This window comes from Ambystoma mexicanum, chromosome 1p, assembly GCF_040938575.1.
Source record: "Ambystoma mexicanum isolate Mex_15411 chromosome 1p, UKY_AmexF1_1, whole genome shotgun sequence".
NCBI lineage: Eukaryota > Metazoa > Chordata > Amphibia > Caudata > Ambystomatidae > Ambystoma > Ambystoma mexicanum.
In genome coordinates this window covers 1,387,265,857-1,387,287,163 of record NC_090921.1, presented here as the reverse complement: position 1 = coordinate 1,387,287,163, position 21,307 = coordinate 1,387,265,857, and the positions used below count along the sequence as shown (strand labels likewise).

Here is a 21,307-nt window from a genome sequence, read left to right as displayed (position 1 = left end):
CCGATTTAGAGACAGGATCCCCTTCTCTGCCAGCTGCCACTGAAACGAAAAATTGGTTTGTTTTCCTCCCAGGTAGAACGTGCGTGCGTGCTTGCTTCTTCCGGCCATGCTAGTGGGATTCTGTCCTAAACCTCTGCCTTCCTATGCCTCTCTCAATCTCTCCTATATTCTCTAACTGCAACACTATCACCTACCCCCCACTCTCTCTCCAGGTCTGGCAGGAAAAAGCAACAAAAACAACAAAAGAAAAAATACACCTCGAGTGCAAACACCCCTGTCAGTGCTTCCTCTAGAGCCGTGGACTCCAACCAGTAGTGCGTGAGCTACGGGTAGCTCACCTGAGGCTTCCCAGTAGCTCTGATCAGACACCAAAATTAGCCCTATGTGTGTATTTTGGTGTCTGAAGTCCCTGGGACTTTTCCCCTGCCCCCTCCCACCACTCCTCCTGTAAACAGTCAAAAGCGGTGTGCAGAGTGAGAGGAAGGGCTACATCTGGGCTTGAAGGGCTTGGGCAGCTTCCCAATTTAGGGTTAACCATCAATAACAAAAGTAAATGGGAAATGTGTGTTGTGGCCATTGTCACCAAGAGGTGTAAATGATGGTGGATTAGAAAGGGCCTGGGTGCATATATCTGCATGCTGTGTAAAACACATCCTGGTCTGTGATCGTTTGTCTCACTGTGTTTCTTTAGATTTCAGCTTGCATTACATTGCATGCTGGTAATTGTAGGCTTTCAATCAGAATGGGGGAAATAAAGATACAGCTGTAATCGCTTTCTCGGCATGCATGTGTGTGTGTGTGTGTGTGCATGCATAGAAAAATAACAATCTGTGCGAGTCCCAGCTTGCAAGAAAAAAAGTAAATCTCGCTTTGCGCGTTTATGGTAAAACTGAATTATTTTTTATATTTTCAGATATTGAGTTCCCAGTTTAAAGCTCTAGTACCAAAACTGTTTTAACGCTTAGGATGAAATATGGTGTGATAAGAAGGAGCCCACCTCTATGGATGTCCCAAAACAGGAATTCAAGCGATAACTGCAATTTTACATTTAAACATGCAACACATTTATAAAAACTAAACATGAATGTAAAGTGACATGTCTAGCAACACCAGGGTTTAAAAAACATGCAAGATGTTTTACGAAACAATAGTTGGAAGTGTCCTTAAATGCTCTTTTACCGATGGTGCATTTGTGAAGGGCACAGCGACTCCCATGGCCGAGTATGTTGTAAGCAAGTTTAAAAACTGTCCTGAATGTATGTCTGCCATGTCGGGTGTGCAATCACTGTGGCTAAAAAGGTATCTGCACTATCAGCCAATGTGATTGCCCGTTTCTGTGATTCTGTCTTTTTCACATGAACTTCCTGAAATCAAAACCTTGATCCCGTCTGACAGCATCTGAGTGCTGTTGCTGTTTCAAGCTTTACACCAGATCACTGAGCACTGGTGGATAGCATGTAGGTTATGCCTTATTAGTTTCCTACTTCTGATATGCTTAAAAATGTTTTAAGCAACAGCATATAATAAAAAATAAACATGATGTTATTGATATATTAACATCAAAGTAAATACATACAGTATTCCTTTTCTATATAAAGAGCAAATAAACTGCTCAGAAACATCTTGGTCGAAATTCTCATACTCCTGGATAGCACCACCCTAGTAGCTCCCGCCTATTGGCTATTAACTACAAGTAGCTCTTGCCAACTAAAAAGTTGGAGACCCCTGCTCTACAGGTTTTCACCAAGATCCTTTTCTCTGTCCATGCTCCTGATCTTTGGACCCCCACAATCTCATCTCCACTCTCCCTCCCCTTCCAAACACTCCTGTTAATGGTGGCACCAAGTGGGAAGTCCTCTTGGCCGGTTTTGCATCCTCGCGTTGCTTCATTAATGTCCATCACCATTCTGGTTCAGAGTCCACAACCCAACCTCTCTTTGACCGCTCCTGCCTTCTCTCATTAACTTACTTTTCTCCACCTGCATCACCCCCTTCTATTCTCCCTCCTGAATTGTGTACCAAGCCATCATGTACCCCACCTTAGAACATTTTCCAAAGCGCTGACCGCCTCCACCTGGCTACTCTTAACGCAGCTCAGCCAACAAACACTCCTCTGACTTCTGTCTCCTTGATGACATGGACCTCGACATTCTCGCTCTTACCGAGACTTGGTCCAATGCCAGCTCAGGCACTGCCTTGGACTCCCTCCTCCCTGATGGCTTCAAAATCATCCCCAAGCCTCGACCTCACCGTACCAGAAGTGGTGTAGGGGGGTGGGTTGCCTTAATCCTCCAAGTGGGTTCCTGCTTCCATCTTACCTACCTAGCCCTATTCCTCTTTTGAAAGCCTGATTTGCAAGTTGGTCACCTCTCCCACCTCCACCCTGACCTGTGTTACCATCTACCGGCCTCCAGATGCCACCTCCCTATTCCTCTCTGAATGGGCCCACTTCTGCTCTTTACTTTCATTCACCTCCAACCTTCTCCTCTTGGGTGATTTCAACATTCAACTGGACTCCCTGGCTCTGCATCCACTATTCACTGACCTCTGCACCTCACTTTCCCTCTCCCTTCTGGGCCAACCCACACAGCTGGACACACTCTGGATGCCCACATACACTGACTTCACTCCCCCACCCCCCCCCCACCCCTCCCGCACCCTGCCCCTATTAGTCACCCCTCTTCTTCTGGTCAGACCACTCCTCTCCATCTGGGTCCTATTGGCCATCCGACCGTCACACCCCCCCCCGCCCCCCCTCCCAAATGTCAGACCAACCTTGTTCGCCAACATCCGCCCGATGAAACGAGTGACTGCGGCTGCCTTAGTCTCCACACCCCTCGCCCCCACCTCAGACTACCTCTGCCCTCAGCGACCATCATTCCATGCCTCAACTCAGACAAGACAGAGCTCCTCCTAGTAGGATCCACTGACATTTCCAAATCTTGACACTCAGTTTAGCCATTTCACCATTGGCTCCATCAGGATCCCAGTATCTGAAAGTGAAAAAACTGGGAGTCTCTCTGGACTCAAAATTATCCATGACCAGACAAGTTAATACAATCGCCTCATCAGCAGCGTATCATGCCAAACTCAAACGCAACTAAGCCATTCCTCTCCAAGGAGAATTGCACCAACATAGCCAGAGCCATCACCGGCTCTAGGCTGGACTACTGCAATGTACTCTTCCTAGGGACATCCACTAAAAAATTCGAAAAATTGCAAGTCATCCAGAACAGTGTTCTTTGTGCAGCCCAAGGCATCTCCAAAAAAAGAACGCATCACGGGCACCAGAAAATTAGCCCACTGGCTCCCCATAAAAGAACGGGTTTTATTCAAAGCCCTAACACTTGCCCATAAGTGCATCCACCTCTCTGCACCTGCCTACCTATCACAAAGGATTCACCCCTCTACCTCAACGAGACCAACAAGAACACCATACTCAAACATGCCAACGGTGCCTATGGTAAAGAGCTAGAGCAGGCAGCGCTAGCTTCCCATACCTAGCATCCTTGTATGAATTCCCTACTCCCAACTCGTCGAGCTGAAGAACCACTCATGGCATTCCGCAAGGCCATGAAAACCACACTATTCGCATGATTATCACACAGCTCACGAGAGTGCCTACTGCATCTTCTGTTAACCTGCAAAGTGTATTCATAACCTATGATCAATTATGTATGAATGTACATGTATGTGTAACTCACTTGTACCTTTCCTGTAACTAAGTTCCCCTCAAGTAACAGCACCACAATGCCCATGGGCTGTGTGAGCGCTATACAAATGTAAAAAAAAAAAAGGACATTCTTGCCCCAGTCATGAGGATCCATCTGAAACCTGCCTCAAAGCGCAACACTTGGTACGACACCAAACTTGCAGCCCTGAAACGGAAGTGGCTAAGCTCAGGCTCAACCTCTGACAAACTGGCCTGCCGCCTGCTCCAAAGGACATATAGACTCACCATCCATGCAAAGAAAAAGCCCACATTCAGGCACAGTCTCCGGCGCATCCAATAACGCGGCTGAACTTTTCAAATCTGCAGGGAACTAGCCAACCCTTCTGCAGTCTCCTCCCTTCTCCTTCCCAAGCCCTCTGCAATGCACTGGCCACCAAAACTCAGGACATTCTGACCACCCTTTCTACACTCCCTCTCAACCCATCCCCCTAGCCCCCCCTCCTCCTCCTCCGTCACACCTGAAGAAGTTACCAGAGTTGTCAGCTCCATGAAGGTCTCTTCTAAACAGGTCTCCCCTTGCTCATCCAGGAGCATCAAGGATAACATTGGCTCTTTTGCTCCTGCTCTCGCTGATTTCTGCAATGACTCTCGTCACTGGATCTTCCCGCCCTTAAGAGTCCACTCCTGAAAAAACATCCTCTGACCCTACCTGCCCTGCCAGCTATCTCCCTATCTCCATCACCCCTTTTCCTGGGGAAGCTGCTTGAGAAGCTGGCCTTGCCCAAACAACTCACACTGAACTTGTTGGTGGCCTCCATGACCAATCTTGATTCCGAGTAACCAGAAGTACGGGAACTGCTCCTGAACACCCGTTAAGAACTTCTCGCATCTCTGGACTCAGACTCCCCAAGTTGTCCTTATCCTCCTCGATCTCGCCACTACATTTGACACAGTGAACCATTCCATCAACATACAAAGGCTCCACAATACATTTGGCACCTCGCAACGGGCACAGGACTTGCCTCTTCCCAAGTCATCCTCGGCCCCTTCTCTCCTACTTCCATCTGCACCTGTGGTGTAACCCAGGGCTCTATGCTCTCCCCCAGGCTACAACATCTACCTTGCTCTCCTTGCATGTGTCAACTCCTCCAACATCAAATACTCTCCCTCTAAACCACTCTGGCACCAACTCTGTGTGTAAAACATTTTGCTAAACAGAGTGGGGAGGAGCTGGGGGTGGAGTTGCTCACTTTCCTCTGTGGGCTCCGTTCGTTGGAATAGTCTACCCCTCTCCCTGCACCTTGAGCAGATCTTCTCAAATTCCAGAAGCTCTTTAAGACTTTCCTCCTCTGCTAATCCCAGAGTTGCTGAATTGGTGTCCTTGGCCCTTATGCATCCTCAGGGCCTTGACCTCCCTCATCAATTCTTCCCAGCTCCCATCTACACACCCTCCGCTCTAGAGGCTTGCACTTACACTTCCCGCGGCCCAGGTCGTGTAGCACTCACACTCAACACTTCGTCTATGGCTCCCCCACAAGCTCTGACACCCCAGCACTTGACCCCGCCCTTCTGCACTCCGCCTCCTGCATGCTCTTAATTATTGGGTTGTAATGCATTTCCCACCTTTGCTCCCTCCCTGCCCTGTGGGCACTTTGAAATTGTATTTTCTTATTGTATAAGTGCCTAACAAGCAAACAAATACTGGGAGTAGGGTGCAGTGAAGGCGCGATAGTTGGACTTGTAATCCATTTGGCATTGGGGGGGTTTGAGGAGCGGGGGGTGGGGGGGAGACGACCTGCCCACATTTTGCTCAGGGGGAGCCCAGGCCATAAAGGTTTGAAAACCACTGTCCTAAGGGAACTGCTTGCTAGATAAGCGACTACCAATTTTAGAAACGAACTCCATGTTTTGTTTAATGTGCAGCTTGTGCCACAAGTCCAATGTAGACAAATGAGACAAGTTTCATTATATTTTCTTGGTCCACTGTGTACACATTTTTATTTCTCAATAGTACCGTGTCACAAGGAGACAAGATGAAGAGATGTGACAAAACAACCAGCACATACAGTGGTTTGTACAGAACGTAGTAAGATTCCATTTCTTTTTCCAATTACACCCAGGTTCACGAGGGAGCGTTGAAAGCATTACTAATTGATCTGTGTAGCAGATTGTGCAACTACTGACAATTCATAAATTTAAAACATTTTCATGTTAGAATATGAAAGATAAGCAAAATATTAAAAATACATTAAAAATAGGAATTTGACGACTGAACTTACCCATTACAGGAGGCACACAGAACATTCTTGCTAAGCTGTAGTTTGGTTGTTTTCCCATTAAATAGATCTTCTAAGGATACCCTGTTTAAAGAAAGCAACATGCGTTTTATTGTTAAGGTTTTGAAGGTTAGGATGGAAACTACAAATGCTAAACTTCAAAGGGAACCACAGGAAACATATCTAAATTCTGAATAATGCATTAAAATTATTACCTTATGATGAACAACATAACCAGCATTGTGATACAAGGCCTCGATAATAATTTCAATGGTTTTTAGCAAAAGCTGCTCAGACTTCAAGTAATCTGGTGGGATGAAAGGTTGTTAGGCTAGTTTTCCTAAAGTCCACGTGGAGGTAAGACTCTATAAAATGATACCTTGGTATACAGGTCCACAAGTCTGTACTACCCAAAGGATGGCAGAGCAGCCAGGCTGATCTTAGAAGGATGTGAATTGTAGGTAGGTAGGTACACTGAACCCAGTCAATACAACAGTCCAATGAAATCTACACACTGAAAGTTACATTAAAACATACATTCATTCATATATAAACCCACACACAAGGCAGGTAAATACTTTTTAAACTAACCAACACATAGGAAATATTCACAATACTTTTCCTGGGTGACTGCTTCAATAGTTGCTAGCGCTTACAAGCAGGAAATTACACCAATTACAGTTCTACTGTATTACTCGTAATGCCATGCACACGCATGTGTTAGAGAAATGATAGTTTTATTAATTTAGTAAAGAGTCTGTAAGAAGAACAAGTTACTTCTTACCTTGTAACGTTCTTTCGATGGGATGTTCCTCCGACGTATTCCTTATCTTTATTACTTCCAGCTTGCTGGCCTCGGAAAATTCTCAGTAGAGGGCGCTGCGCGTCGACGTCACTCGACAGCTTCCGTATCGGCGCCGACGTCATTGTGCGTATAAATAGATTTGCGCAGCGTCCGTTGCTCAGTTCCGTTTTGAAGCTTAAGAGTAGCTGTGCATGAATTGGTTATTGACCTTGAAGGAGCGCAAGCTGCAACCACAAGGGAAGTTTTACTGAGGGGATGGATGGGAGGGGCGATAAGGAATACGTCGGAGGAACATCCCATCGAAAGAACGTTACAAGGTAAGAAGTAACTTGTTTTTCGAAGGGATTGTGTCCTCTGACGTATTATCTTGATAGACTCCCATAGCAGTGGTGTGTTTTCGGAGATGGGAGTACAATTGTAATATTTCCTTTTAAGGATGAACAGAGTGTAGCACAGCTGTGCCTAATCTTGTCTCCTGGCTAGAGGAGAAATCAAGATTGTAGAATTTTGTAAAGGTATGTTGACGACCATGTGGCAACAGCACATATGTCTCGAATCGGTACCCCTCTTTGGAGGGCCGAAGAGGCTGCGATACCACTGGTTGAATGAGCCCTAAGGTGTTGAGGGGGCTCTTTCCCTGCCAATTTGTAGCATTCTAGAATGGCTAAAATAATCCATCTTGAAATGGTCTGTTTTGTGATTGGCAATCCTAATTTGTGTCCTGCATAACCTATAAACAGTTGGTCTGCTTGCCTTATCCTGGCAAGTCTGCAGATATAAAAACTCAAGGCTCGCCTTGAATCCAATAAAGCTAAAGAAAATTAGACCATCCAGACCAGAGAACATCCGATTACTCTTTCAATTTGTAATCGTTAGCTATTTTACAACAAACCGTATATCAAATTACACAATGAGTTAGATTCATATAAAATGTGGCTCTTTGAACCTAGAACAAACACATCCCTCCACACAAACTTCATTCACAACTTCTTCATGCATTCATCATATTCACAAACGATAGAAAATGGTATTTTGTTCATATCACAAGAACAATGGCAGTTAAAGCATTTCTTAGCTCAACACTGGATTGATTTACAATGTGTCCATCTGTCAACATTCAGAGGATAGAAAAACTGTTTGTCGACATGTTTCGTTTGAGTCCTTAACGTGGGCAATTAATTCCCTTTGTGTTTTATGTTCAACCTTCTTCAGGACAAGAGACGTTCGCCAAATCCGCGTAGTCTCACAGAAAAGTGGGGGTAAGGCAAAGAGGCCTTGGGTCTATAAAATAAGGAAAATACAAAAAAGATGTCAACTCTGTTTCATAAAAACCCATTTATTGAGTAACAGCTATCTAATAGAGCTGTGTGTGAACCGGCTCACCTCCTCTGATTTTTTCAGTGGGCGGCTCACCTCCTCTGAGGAGGTGAGCCGGTTCACACACAGCTCTATTAGACAGCTGTTACTCAGTTTCCCAGTTGACAGATATTTTTCTCTGCAATGCAGCATGAAAGGGAACCACAGGATCTTACTGTGGGCCTTTAAGTAAAATGTTCGTAAGATCATCCTGTTGAAAAGAAGGTGAAGGTGTAGCCCACCCCATGAATTCTATTATTCTGGCCATTAAGACCCTATAAGGGGTCTCAGAATGTTCCCTGGGTCTGGTTTAGCGAATTCTACTTCTGGAGAAGTATCTAAACCGCTTACCTCATGCAGAGTCTTGAAAGTCTTTCAATCTGTTCTCTTCAGAGATAAATTCCTCTGGTATAGGTGTAGTGGTCCTCTGTAACCCAAAGGGTCTTTCATGGTCAGAATCCTCCCCTTCCTTATATATAGAGGACAAGGCTCTGAAATAATCTGATCTTGGGTATGGTTTAAAACCCATTTCTAGAGCAGAAGGGGCCAAGCTTGTAGTCACCGTTTGAGAAAACGTTGAAGTTGTCGACGTGGAAGTCAAAGGCTTCGAGGAAACCGAAAAAGGCGTCGAAAAAGTATGAAGAGGCCTCGAAGAACTCGAGAGGATCGGAATCCTACTCCGAGTCATCTAGGTTATTGACGACATCCTCGAGGTCATGGTCGAAGCCCTCGGTACGTCTACTGACTGAGATCTAGTAACAGCAGTAGGTCTGTCCTTTATCAGGGTCGACGGCGGTGTCAATTCGACCGATCTGTGTCGACGGGCCCTTCAATAAAGGCGTAGATGACGCAGATTTATGAGTCAAAGGAACCTTCGACGACGGAGATGTGGTCTTACTGCCTTTGCTCGAGGGTTCATGACGCTCTCGGGCAGTTTTTCACCGGGTGCAACGACTCGCAGCGTCGATTTTTTGGGTCTTTCACGCAGGGTATCACCTTTAGCCGTCTCCAAGGGGGTCGAGGCCGCTTTCTCGAAGACGCTAAGCATTTTGTTTGCGGAATTCCTCCCACTTAGCTGGAGAGCTGTGTTTTTCGTGGGGCAAGTGACCCTTTCCGGGGAAGTGGAAGACGACGAAGGAGATCTACGACGCCTCTTTCGAGTGTTGAGATCTCGAAGACTGATTGGAACCGCTTCGAGACCTTGAACGGGAATGTTTCCTGAGACGACGGGAGACTAATGTCTCGACTCTGCCGAGGAAACTTTCGAAGAAGTTGAAGTTTTAAGAGTCTTACCTCTTTCTAGCTTCCCCTTACACTCCTTCAAGGCTTTCGCCGTCATGGACATACAGTCCTCCCATTCCGAACAGTGATGCTCCAATCCCAGGCACCACAAACAGATCCTGTAAGGATCCGTCAGACATTTTCTTCTCACAATCTTGACACTTTTTGAAGCCGGACCGTGGGGTCGACGGTTCGGAAGAGGAAGCCATCAAATGAAGAAGATATCTTCGAGGAATAATAAGAATATACTTGAATAAAGAACTGAGCAACACGATTCCGAGGCCCACGAAGCGCGGAAAAACGGAACTGAGCAACGGACGCTGCACGAGTCTATTTATATGCACGATGGCGTCAGCGCCGATACGGAGGCTGTCGAGGGACACCAACTCGAGGGACGTCGACGCGCAGCGCCCTCTACTGAAAAAAAATTCCAAGGCCAGCAAGCTGGAAGTAATCTATCAAGATAAGGAATACGTCGGAGGACACAATCCCTTTGAAGGAATACTTTTGTATAGTCGGGGATTGGACTGTCAGAGTTCAAAGTCAGGAGTGGAGCAAAAGTATTATGCAGCAGGAAAGGCAAAGTTCCTCAGGCTACTTTAGTCACTTAAATAATAATGCTTTAGTAGATAAACCAAGTTGCAGGGACCTAGCAAACAACTCCCTAAAAGGAGCACAAGCTGTTAAGCCTGTGCCAGAGGTATGGGTGGACACCCAAACACCTTGTAATGCACTCCAGTCACACTGGAGCGACTATTCGGCTCAAGGTAAGTTCTACCTTTAGACTCAAAGTTGATGAAAATGCAGCTGGATTCTCTCCTGTGCAGCAGTGATGGACCCAGTCTCCAGATTCCTCTGTATGGTGAGGAATGGAAGGGCTCGGAATAGGATGTCACAGCAGCAGTCACAAGAGAGGACCCCCAGCAAGGATTGTTTCGGTCTCCCACATAAGTCTGGTGTTGGCACCTTTTTATCAGCTCCAACAATGGACGGTTATCGGCTAGTTGATCTTACTTGATTCTACAGACTGGTGAGGGGAGTTAGCTGAGTGGAAATGTGCCTCTGGACATCCAACTAGAGCTCAAAGTTCTGTGCGGATTCGTCCACGCAAAGACAATGCACTGCCAATGGGTCAGAGGTCCCCTGTTGGTGGCGGTTACTGGAAGGGTCTGCAGGCGTCTCGTCTCTGGAAGTCTTCAGCTTCAGATCTGTTCGAGGTCGACTTGCCTTCTGCCTCAGGAACCTCGCAGTTTATTCATTTTTTCTCATTTACTCCTCTGTAAACTCTCTCAGCAGTTTACAGAAAGGGCCAGGTGGCTGTCCAATCAGGACAAATATGTCCAACATTCATATGCTGTGTGGGCACCATTGGAGCACATAGTCACTTGGTAGGTATGCCAGGATGCTGCCCTGGTCCATCCGGAACGCCTCCGGTGTTCCTTGCAGTCTGTAGGTCATCCATTCCATTGGTACCAGCCTCCACACTTTTTGAAGCCATTCAAATATCAAGGGTGGGCTCTTCAGTTTCCATTTCTGGGCCATCGTCAGCCATGCTGCTATTATCAGTGCCCTAACCACATCCTCGCCCCCCCCCCCGCCCCTCTGCTGCGCTTTTGAGACGTTCCTTTGGCTCGGATCCAACAGTCTCCGCCATCCAGACTGTTTCCTGCAAGTCCTCTGGCCTTAGCATAATTTTGCTTAATTGAGTTTTAATTTCTCCCCAAAATGGATCTGCTCCAATGTTTCAGTTCAGTATATTTGAATTCCTCTGTAGCCTTTATCCCCACGTTGTGTCTGCATTCCTGATAAGTCATGACCTCGTGGCCCTTGTATAGGTCTCTTAATTTCGTTCAGCCTGCTTGTGACCAGCTGTGGTAGGCGCTCTGGTCTAAGTCCAGGTTGAAAATCGAGGTATTCCCGAACGGCTGGGTAAAAGGAGACGGGAACGGCCTTCAGGTACCCCTTTTGGTCGCCTCATCCCAGGCCTCTGTCCCCACCCCCATTACCTCTCTTATTTGATGTTCAGATGTCTATGGTGTTTTGGTAAGGGGCGGATACCACCACTGCCCAAACATGCCAGGTCCATGTGTGTTGGGGGGCCTGAGCCACCCATTACTTTATGACTCAATTGTGCTGCTTCATAGTACCTTTGAAAGTGTGGAAGCGCTAGCGCCCCCTGGTCTTTTCATGCTGTTGGGGTTGACATAGCCAATCCAGATGAAGGATGTCACCAGTTTGTTCAGGGCCCTGAAGAACGATCGCGGAACTTTTACTGGGAGCGTTTGGAAATACAGGAGCTTTGGCAGAACCGTCTTAACAGTTTATTTATTCCGCAGATTCATACAGAGAACACAGTTTTCAACAGATTCATAGATCATTATCTTACAATTTCAGTCGTTACACCTTTACATTCCTGTTAGTCTGTTGGCTCTGCGGTTTTTAACTTTTCAAACTCCCCCCCCCCCACCGAACAACCCCCCCCCCCCCCCGTACTCCCTTCCCCACCCACAACTCATTCGGTTCCAATCTTGCTTGCTATTGAGAGTCAGGTATTTAGATCCGACTAGTTCCTTCTTATTCCTTTTCTATTAAGAGTCCGGATTTCTGAGTATCCTTGGCCTACAATAGTGCAGTTCATTGTCCTTTACCATTTCTCGAAATGGATCCCAAATTGCCAGAAATTTGAGTTATCTACCAGCTTGTAATGCGCTGATCTTCTCCATTGCCAGAACCCCCCATATTTTAATCCACCACCACGCAATTATTGGACCTTGTTCGGTTTTCCACCCCTGGGCTAGGGTCAGTCTTGCAGCAGAGAGCGGGTGCTTAATTAGCGTAGCCTTGTGCCCCTTTGCCGCATATATTGATTTTCGGCTATCGCCCCCAGAAGGACGGCCTTCGGGTCATATGGGAGCACAGTTCCCGTCATCTCTTTAATATGCCCCAGGACTTCCTTCCAAAATTTCTGCCTTTGGGCAGGTCCACCACATGTGGAAGAAGTCTCCCATCTCCCCACATTTCCTCCAGTAGAGCGGTATCTAAGAGTTTATTTTATGCAGTATGGAGGGGGACATGTACCACCGGTAACAGATCTTATATGCAGATTCTTTGATTGCCGTGCATCTAGAGCTTTTGTGAGCTCTTTCCCATATCCTTACCCACTCTTCCTTATCCTGTCTTATTTGGGTAGATCTGTATCTCTGATTTTCTCCCACATGGAATTTCTGTTTACACTTCGAAGGAGAGTGGTTGCCCGTCTCGATACATGTCCGACAGAACCAGGGATTCAGACGTTGCCCAACCCTCCCAAAACTTAGTTTGGAGTCCCGCAGTGAACTCCGGGTTACAGGCTACTGGGGAGTGTGGGCTCAATCCGCGTGGGATTTTCCTCCTCCTTAGCTCATCGTCCCAGCTATTGACCGTCACCTTGGTGGTTTCTAGCAGTTTGCCTCCTACGTGTCGATGGAGTGGAAGGGCGAGCAACATTTTTTGTGGGATCCTGTTAGCCTCCTGCTGTTCCGTGTCCAACCCAGGTGCAGACTTGTCGCCCAGTGTGGCATGGGTGCTATGTGTGCAGGCAGGATATATCTCTGTATGTCCGGCAATCCTAGGCCTCCAAGTAGCCGGGGGGGGGGCAGCTCATGAGCTTTCGTTGTGCCCTAGGCCTCTTACCTTTCCATACAAAAGGCAGAAATGGCTATTTGCAAGGCTTACGAGAGCCGCAGAGGGATCCTTATTGGAAGGGAACTAACAGCGTATAGCATATGGGGTAGGAGGGTCATTTTCACAGCTGTTATCCGGGCAAACCAAGACAGTTCCTGCTTGTCCCAGCTCCGGAGATCATCCTGCAGTTGCTTCCATAATGGCTTTATATTTACTTTGTATAGCTCATTATATTTTCGGGTTAGTTGGGCACCCAGATATTCCAGGGATTCCTTTTCCCAGGATAATGGGAATGATCTCTCTCTCTCTCTCTCTCTCTCTCTCTCTCTCTCTCTCTCTACCTCTGCAATCTCTCCCTGGGCTTCAGTTATATTCAGGGCTTTGGATTTCTCATAATTTATGTGAAACCCGGATACCCCCGCAAACTCCCTTAGTTTTTGCATTACCTTCAGCATAATGTCCATGGTGTTAGAAATTTCCAGCACAAGATCTGTGTACAACTAAATTTTATGGTGTATGTCGCCATATCTGACCCCCCCCCGGCCCCCCATCCCAAATACCGCTATCTTGTCCGATTTGTGCTGCAAATGGTTCCATTGCCATAGTGAATATTAGTGGGGGCAGCTCTGCCGAGTGCCTCTTTCTATCCTAAACTTCCCAGATGTTTGCCCATTGATCAAGAGGTTCGTCGAGGTGATCTGGAAGTTTGCCATTACCATACTGATAAACTGAGGCCCACATCCAAACCTCTCCAACACCAGTCTCAGATAGCTTCAGTCTAAGCTGTCAAACGCTCTTCTAGCATCTAAGGCTGCCAATGAGAAGTGTTGGGCTGTTTGGGTGCCTAGTTCAATGAGGTTTATAGCGCGACGTACATTATCTTGGGTGTTTCTGCCTGCTATAAAACCGGTTTGGTCAGTGTGTATGATTCGTGGGAGGACCTTCCCCAATCTACTTGCTACAATTTTCTCAAAACTTAGCATCTGAATTCAGTAATGCTATGGGATGATACAGCATTCTAAGGGGTCCTTCCCCGCTTTCGGAATTAGTAAAGTTAGGATCTACCCATGTCCGGAGTGACTGTGCCTTTTACCCTAATTAAATTAAAAGGACTTTACAAGTGGGGCCAGAAGTTGTGTACGGAATGTTTTATAGAACCCTCCGAGGCCATCTGGGCCTGGCGTTTTATTTGCCGCTAGGGTCTAAATCGCATCGCTAATCTCCTGTGCTGTTCTCTCCGAACCCAATGCCCGCTTTTCCTCTGCTGTGAGTTGGGGGGAGGATTGACTCGGCCAGATACCGTTCCTTGGCTTGCCGAATGAGTTCCTCCTGCTTTAATAGTTGTGTGGTCATTTGTCATGATCTTCATTCCCCCCCCCCCCATTCCCCCCTCAGTTGTGCCATATAATTGCAGGACTTTCCTTTTTGTAGCTTGGCGACTAAGAATTTGTTTGCTTTTCCCCCCATGGACATAGGACCGTCTGGTAGGCAGGAGGGACTGTGCCACTCTATCTGCTGTATGTGCTTCCAGTTGTGCTCTTATTCTTTTAAGAACTCTAAGCGATTTTTGTGTCCGTTTATTTTTGTGTTGGGTTTCCGCCTCTCAGTTCATTTTCTAACTTGTGTTATTAGTGCCCGTTCCCTCTTGTAGATTACTGCCTGAGAGATTAATTTTCCCTTATGACCGCCTTTCCCGCGCCCCAGACCGTTCCAATATCTGTCTCCCTCCTGTCATTTTCCTTAAAATAATTGAGGATCGACTCTTCTATATGGGTTCCAAGGGCTAAGACTCTCAGAATGAGTTAGTTTACGGTCCAGCGCTTTGCCTCGTGCGTTTTAACCTCCCCCATACACATGTGAATTATTACTGGTGCATGGTCTGTCAGATATTGCACACTTTCGTTATTTGTGGGATCAGTGTAGCTGATACTAGGATCATATTGTTCCTAAAGTATCCGCGGTGAACTGCTGAGGAGTGAGTGTACTCCCTGTCCCTTTAGTGGAAGGACCTCCAGGTCATAATCACACCTAGATCCCGGAAAAGTTTACCTAACGCCTGCCTATTCCTCCCATCTGCCAATGTCGGTGGTAAAGTTTTGTCTAGTAAGGGGTCCATCACACAGTTGAAATCCCCTCCAATTGTTTGCCCTTCACACCAGCCACCAAATGTATCCAGAACCCCCTGGATGCATTTGTCCTGATTGTCATTAGGCAGATATAATGCTATGATTGAGTACTTATGTTCCTTGATCAGCCCCTTAAGAGCTATAAATCTGCCTTTTGGGTCTGTAAAAGCATGTGGTCTTTCCGGAACCCCAGTTCCCTGCTCAATAAGATTGCCATTCCCTTTAATTTCTTTCCCGCTGAAGCAAAATATTGTTGCGGGAATAGTCTGTGGGACATCCTTTTTTGATCTACCGGGAAGAGATGTGTCTCCTGCAGGATCGCCACCGATACCCTAAAATGTTCCAACCTCCCCAGGATTGCTCGGCGTTTTGCTGGAGAATTTAATCCCTGCACATTGAGAGATAGTATTGCCATCTCATTCATTGTTCTTGACCTGTAGGGTCTGTCGCTCCTCAGTATTCTTCCATATCCCCTTGGTTTTCGATTTTGCTCATTAGGTCACGAGTCTCCATAGTCCAATTTCGCATTCGGAGTGAGTTTATCCCTTCCATCATACCCCAGACTCCACCCTATCCCCTATAAGCCCCTCCCCCTTGCCCTGACCTTTACCCTTCCTTCCCTCCCTCCCTCCGCCCCCCCGTTTGGCCAGAGTCCCCCCGGACTATCCCCAATTCTTGATCAGGGTTGTGGGCCTTCTTCACTCTGAACACTTTCGCCTGGACCTGGACTCGTCCAGCATAAGAGATCCAAATTGCCTCTCCTTCGTTCTCCATCCTCGCTTGTAGCTATATTTTATGCAGATTTGTCTTGTTAGTCTTCGCACAGTCTCAAGAGATCTAGATTCAGCCGCAGTCTGTTCTATCGGTTCCTGTGACTCAGTCAAGTGTTTGAACAGGGACCCGTCAGGGATCCCCCCCCTGGGGCCTTTTTTCGCCGACTTCTCCAACGATCATTCTCATCGATTGTTTGCAACTTTCCGGGGGGACTGCCGTGTGGCCGTCTCCGCCTTATCCGGGTCTTCATCCATGCGTAATATTGACATTCCCTCCTCACACGTGGTGATTCGATGGGATCTTCCACCCTATGCAAAGATCAGGCCCAAGGGAAAGGCCCATTGATATCTTGTGTGCTTGGCCGTCAGTTCTTTCGTCACTGGTCTCATCAGCCTTCTCTCATGTAGGAGTCGAGAGGGCCAGGTCTCGGTAGAGTTGTACCCGGCTGCCATTAATTGTAAGTTCTGTTTGTGTTCTGACACTTTTCAGAATGTCTTCTTTCTGGTCAAAGAAGGTGCAGGCGACCAGTACATCTCTAGGCCTACGTCCCGGTTCATTTCCTCGCGACCAATTCGAGGTATTCTGTCAAAGCGAATCTCTTCTGGAGTGGTATCCTTCCTAAGACTGCTAAAGCATTGTTGTAGCGTGAGACGGAGGTCCGCATCAAGTACTGTTTCGGTCAGGCCTTCGACTCTGATCTACGGGATCTATTTTCTAAATCCTCAGCCTGTATTTCCAGGTTGGTTGTGGCTCTGGCCAGTTGTTCCAACAGGATGCTATTCTGTTTGGTATCCTCTGCCACACAAGAGAGACCATTTTCCACCGGGTCTACTCTCCACAAGATCATTCATTTCTTTCTTAATGTCTTGTAATGCCAGCTTCAGTTCATCTTTCAATTGACCAAGTTGATTCTGGAATGTGCTCATCATTCTGGATTCCATTCCCCTCAGGCACGTCAACACTTCCTCCTTGTCCGAGGCCATGTCTACTGGCGCTCCGGCATTTTCGGCTTTGTGCCGCTGGGACTTTCTCCGCTTGCTTATTTTTCCAGCACCTCTCGATCTGGAATTCTACATGGGATTGTACCCCTTTAGGCTTCCTTGGGGCAACTCTGGATTTTGCACCTGGCATCAGCTTCTTCCAGGTTGCACAAGCCTGCCACTCGTGTTGGGCCCCAGCTGTCCGGGCGGATATATTCTTGATTGATTCAGTGTTGTAGGTACCCCCCCTTGCAGGTTTATGACTAGAAATCTCTTGAACAGTCGCCTTGTTTTGTATGTGAAATGGGACCCTCTGGTTCAGTGCTCCGTGTACCAGATTTCCTTCACACTGTCCCTAGAACCGGGGGGAATCCCTTGCAATGTCTCCAGAATCAGATCTGTCCAATCTTGGGTGTCTTCCAGGTACGGCGATGTGTCTCATGCTCAAGTGCTATAATTGTGGTGCACTAGTCAGAGTGGTACACCTTGTAAAACCAGGTCACTAAGATCTTCCCCCGTTGGCCTGTAGGATATTGTGCATGTGTGATACGTCAAATGCCAGGTGCATGTAGCCCCCTTTTCTTAGTTTGGGCGTTTTAATTAGTTCAGAGGGGGGCACTGGGGGATACAGGGTTCCGCCACACCACCCCCGCCCCCAGTAGTATGGGTCTAGTATTTCAGATTTCCCCTCTTTCCTAAGCTTTCTGGCGCAGACTGCTCTTCTGGTGGGGGCTGCCCCCTGGGCTTTCTAAACCCCTCTTCCTTGAGGCTGCTGGGTCGGCTCTGCGACTCTCGGTGGGCCGCTCCCACCCTGGGAAGCTCCATACCTGCTTTTTGGCGTCTCTCCTAACAAGGAGACGAGCAGGTGCAGGAGGAGCTATCCACGCTCTCACTCCAATGCCTCCCAGTGCTGCCGCTCGCCCCTCACATACCGCTGTCAGGTCTGCGTTCCAGTCTGCCGCACAGTCCTTTCCTGGTCGTCAGATACAGGGGGCCGCCGCCAGTGGGGGATGCCCGCGTTGCTCGCGGACCAGACCGCCAGGCACTCCGTAATACACTCAGCCTAACAGCCCGATACGTGGGATACTCCACGCCCGTCGACACATGGGACAGCTTCGTGGAATGCCCCCTTGCTGCTTCGCGCCACTGAATCTTTATATAGTGTGCTCTGGCATCATTTGGAGGGGTCACGGAGCTCCGCAGCTGCTTTTTGCCCCTTTTTAAAGTTTCGTCTCAGATGGAGACTTGGAGAGTACGTCTCTCCTACACGGCGGCCATCTTGTATCCCCCGCAGAATCGTCATTTTTATGGCTGTCATCCTTCCCCACCAGGAGATGTTGAGGGTTCCATTTCTAGAAGTCTGTTTTTAATTTTGCTAGTAGGCTTTGAAAATTTACATTGTATACCTGACCAATCGTGGGTATTAATGTAATTCCTAAATACTGGATACCCTTTGAAGCTTGATTCAATTGAGTAGCCCGGGCCAATTTGTCAATTGTTCGAAGGTCTTCCGTCAGGTTCAGAATTTCCGACTTTCGCTTGTTGATCTTAACACTGGAGATGGCTCCAAATTGGTCTAGTTCTCGTAGCAGCACCGAGAGGGAGATCTCTGGAGCCATTATTGCTATTAGCAGGTCATCGGCAAAGCCATGGTTTTATGCTCTTCCGTTCTATCTTGATGCCCTTCACTTGGTGTGCCTCACGGATCCGAATCAGAAAAGGTTCGAGAAATAATGCATACAACAAGGGTGATAGAGGACAGCCCCTATTTCGGGTCTCTGGTCAGGGGGTACTTTCTTCGACAGAATGTTATTAATGGAGATTCGCAATGAGAGAGGTTTTGTAATGTGCCTTGATCATTTGCATAAAGCGTGGGCCAAATCCCATTCCCTTTAAAGTGTTGAATAGTTTGATCCATTCCACTCTATCAAATGCCTTCTCCGCATCCAGAGACACCAGAACGGCGGGAGGGCAGCGGGTTCTACTTTTTCGATAAGGTGGCATACCCTCCGGGTGGTGTTGCTGGTCTGTCTCGTGGGGATGAACCCTGATTGATGTGGTCCAACCAGAATCGGAAGTAGCCGGGTGAGTCTTTCCACCAAGATTTTCGTATAAAGTTTATCATCCAGGTTGATTAGGGCTATCAGGCGGTATTAACCCGGCAGTGATGGATCTTTTCCTGGTTTGGGGGTAGACTATCAATTGAGATTAATTCATGGAGTCTGATATTGCCTTGTGTTCTAAAACTGTTATATAGCTTTGTCAGTTTCGGGGAAAGCATTTCTATAGTTTACTGCTATCCATAAAGGCACGATTAGCTGGTGAGGGCAATTTCTTTGCAGTGGATACATTTCCACTTTTCTTTATTTTGCTGTTGCTCTCCTTAAGAGGTTTTAGTATGTACATTTGTGTCCAGTCTCTTGTTCAACCACTGGCAGCACAGACATACTCGTACCATGTTCACATACTGTTTAAAGCGCATATTCAAGCTTTTATGTAGAAGTAGAGATTTTTATGTCCAATTTTGTTTTGCTCACATTTGGCCACTAGTAGTGTTAAGATTCTCAAATGCATTAAACATTTCACTTGATGACATGTTGTCGTCATTAATACTCATATTCAGGCTCTCACTAGGGTCGACTACTGACTTCTTTCATCATCTGTGATAACATGATTGTTAATAGGACCCGTGACTAAGGACAGCGCACCTGTATCACACATCTGTCACTTGATTCAAGGTAAGTGCACGTCACAGTGAGAATTAGCATTAATTGTTTGCCTAGCTGAGCAGACGTTTTCACGAATAATTTCGGAGTAGAGGATGTCTCAGTAAAGGATATTCCCATGTTATTACCAAGAAACCCGACCTCATAATCAACAAACTCACTACTGGGAACATCAGTCACAGGACGACACAGCACTGTTGTGAACAATAGCATGAATGTTCTGCATCTTGCCTTCTGCCGCTTAGTAACACAATACTGCTCTGGCCACATACACTGTCAGTGGCACTGAGATTTGTACCCTTGGCTGTTGCGATTGTATTTATCAAGCCACTCCCACTATGCGATTAAACCCTCATGAGTGCGCTCAATGGTTCACCAATACTTTCACACTGAACATTCTTAGGAACAGTATGCAAGATATTCGCACTGGCCAATGTGATTTGCTTTGGGACACCACATATCACATCATCCAAGAGCTTTGAGCTCTCTTGCTGCTGAGCTCTTTAAGGGAGCAGGTGAGGTTAGCATTTGAGGGAAATATTCTGTTATTTGTTTACAGGTCATCCCCTCTGTCTTGGAATGGGTAATTACTCTAGGTAGACATATACGTCTCCCTCGTAATAATTTGTGTGGACTCGATTCGACCTGTCAGTCGCCCATGTTTAAATATCAAAGTCCCACTGCTGAGTTGCAACCTCTATTTTACAGCAGATCAAAAGGTACATGTACTGCTTGCGACAATTCTGAACATACAAATTATACCAACATCTAACACTTGATTAGCAGTTAACCTCACAATGTTATGTGCAATGACTGAAACCAAACCCAACCGTACTTCAATGTACTGCAACGAGAGGTCGATGCGGTTTACCAGCACAAACTACAGCTGTTAGATAATCGGTTTTTAAACACAAATCATGCGTCTTATGTTGTACTACGAGTGGTTCCCAATGTCACACGGATACTGGGTACTACGCACTGACAGCACTAACAAATGCGTGCACATCCATCAGCTAAAATGTCCCTACTTTACTCATTTGCCTTTCCGAAACAAATGAGCCTTATAAAACTACATGACTAAGTAAACAATGCGGAATTATCAATTGGCAATAAACACAAACAGATCAACTTTCAGTCGCATAATTATCCATTATTGTTACAGCTCCCATCTCAGATAGTTGCACGTCTGTTACTTGCACGTATCAATCGTTGGATGCACTCACTAGGTTGAAACGTGTGGCACACAGGCTGACTATTGCACCCCAACGGCTTCAAACTCCCACGCTGTGAACTATGCTGCAATATCAGCACACAACACTGTACTAATGGCAATCCTTCGGGCCGACTACAGAAAGCATCACGTTTCCGCTTTCCTGTGTCGCACCAAGCAGTTTAACAGCGACTTGGAAAGAGACTTTCTAGAATCACGCAACAAGCCCTTATGTTGCCTTCTGGGTAGTGGGGCAGGGTTTTACCTAAAAATAAGGAATATAGATATATCATGTCACTATATTGATATGAATATCAGGCATACGCTTTTTAGCCACCAAGTGTCCAAGAGATGTTGCAAGCCGTAGCAGGCCAATTAATTCAAAGTCCTCCAGTAGTCACAATACGTTGGCTCCAGGTTCCTCAGCAGCATTACAG

The 21,307-nt window shown here is 46.8% G+C and overlaps 1 protein-coding gene across 1 annotated transcript in view; it reads right to left on the bottom strand.

Annotated features, from left to right (window-relative positions):
* DNAJA2 (DnaJ heat shock protein family (Hsp40) member A2) overlaps nucleotides 1-21,307 on the bottom strand; it is a 312,300-nt gene that overhangs the window by 228,145 nt on the left and 62,848 nt on the right. The window contains exon 4 of the mRNA XM_069607061.1: nucleotides 5,953-6,033. Coding sequence (XP_069463162.1) covers nucleotides 5,953-6,033 — 81 coding nt within the window. The remainder of the gene's footprint in view (nucleotides 1-5,952; nucleotides 6,034-21,307) is intronic.